The 1,106-nt window shown below is 46.4% G+C and overlaps 1 protein-coding gene across 1 annotated transcript; it reads left to right on the forward strand.

Moving 5' to 3' along the window:
* Positions 1 to 710: 710 nt before the first annotated feature.
* On the forward strand, positions 711 to 965 carry LOC106511589 (spectrin beta chain, non-erythrocytic 1; the record flags this gene model as incomplete). The annotated part of the gene is given in 2 exon segments (XM_014000346.1): positions 711 to 802; positions 885 to 965. Coding segments are annotated over 2 exon segments (173 nt in total), but the record flags the coding sequence as incomplete, so codon positions are not given.
* Positions 966 to 1,106: the final 141 nt, after the last annotated feature.

Consider the following 1,106-nt stretch of genomic DNA (forward strand, 5'->3'; position numbering starts at 1 on the left):
GGTGTTACAGGTGAGACAGGTGTTACAGGTGAGACAGGTGTTACAGGTGAGACAGGTGTGACAGGTGAGACAGTTGTTACAAGTGAGACAGGTGTTACAGGTGAGACAGGTGTGACAGGTGAGACAGTTGTTACAAGTGAGACAGGTGTTACAGGTGAGACAATTGTTACAAATTAGACAGGTGTTACAGGTGAGACAGTTGTTACAAGTGTTACAGGTGAGACAGGTGAGACATTTGTTACAAGTTTTACAGGTGAGACAGGTGTTACAGGTGTGACAGGTGAGACAGGTGTTACAAGTGAGACAGGTGTGACAGGTGTTACAGGTGAGACAGGTGTGACAGGTGTTACAAGTGAGACAGGTGTTACAAGTGAGACAGGTGAGACAGGTGTGACAGGTGTTACAAGTGAGACAGGTGTTACATGTGTGACAGGTGAGACAGGTGTGACAGGTGAGACAGTTGTTACAAGTGAGACAGGTGTTACAGGTGTGACAGGTGAGATAGGTGAGACAGGTGTTACAGATGTGACAGGTGTGACAGGTGAGACAGGTGTGACAGGTGAGACAGGTGTGACAGGTGAGACAGGTGAGACAGTTGTTACAAGTGTTACAGGTGAGACAGTTGTTACAAGTGTTACAGGTGAGACAGTTGTTACAAGTTTTACAGGTGAGACAGATGTGACAGGTGTGACGTTGCTGCGTGTCCTCAGATTCAGGACATCAGTGTGGAGACTGAGGACAACAAAGAGAAGCGCTCAGCTAAAGACGCTCTGCTGCTCTGGTGTCAGATGAAGACAGCTGGGTGAGTCTTCCTCGCTGCATGTGAAGCTCTTTACTGATGAAGATGATGGACTCTTACCTGCTGCCTCCCTCCTCTTCCTCAGATACTCAAACGTAAACATCCATAACTTCACCACCAGCTGGAGAGACGGGATGGCCTTCAACGCGCTCATTCACAAACACAGGTAAGTTGTGTCCTCAGGTGATACACAGGTGTCTTCCTGTTCTTCTTCTTGTTTTAGTGTTTCTGTTGTTCTTGTGGTTTTGTTCTTGTTGTTTTAGTGTTGTTGTTGTTGTTTTGTTCTTGTTGTTTTAGTGTTGTTGTT

The sequence above is a fragment of the Austrofundulus limnaeus genome, unplaced genomic scaffold (genome assembly GCF_001266775.1).
Source record: "Austrofundulus limnaeus strain Quisiro unplaced genomic scaffold, Austrofundulus_limnaeus-1.0 Scaffold2962, whole genome shotgun sequence".
NCBI lineage: Eukaryota > Metazoa > Chordata > Actinopteri > Cyprinodontiformes > Rivulidae > Austrofundulus > Austrofundulus limnaeus.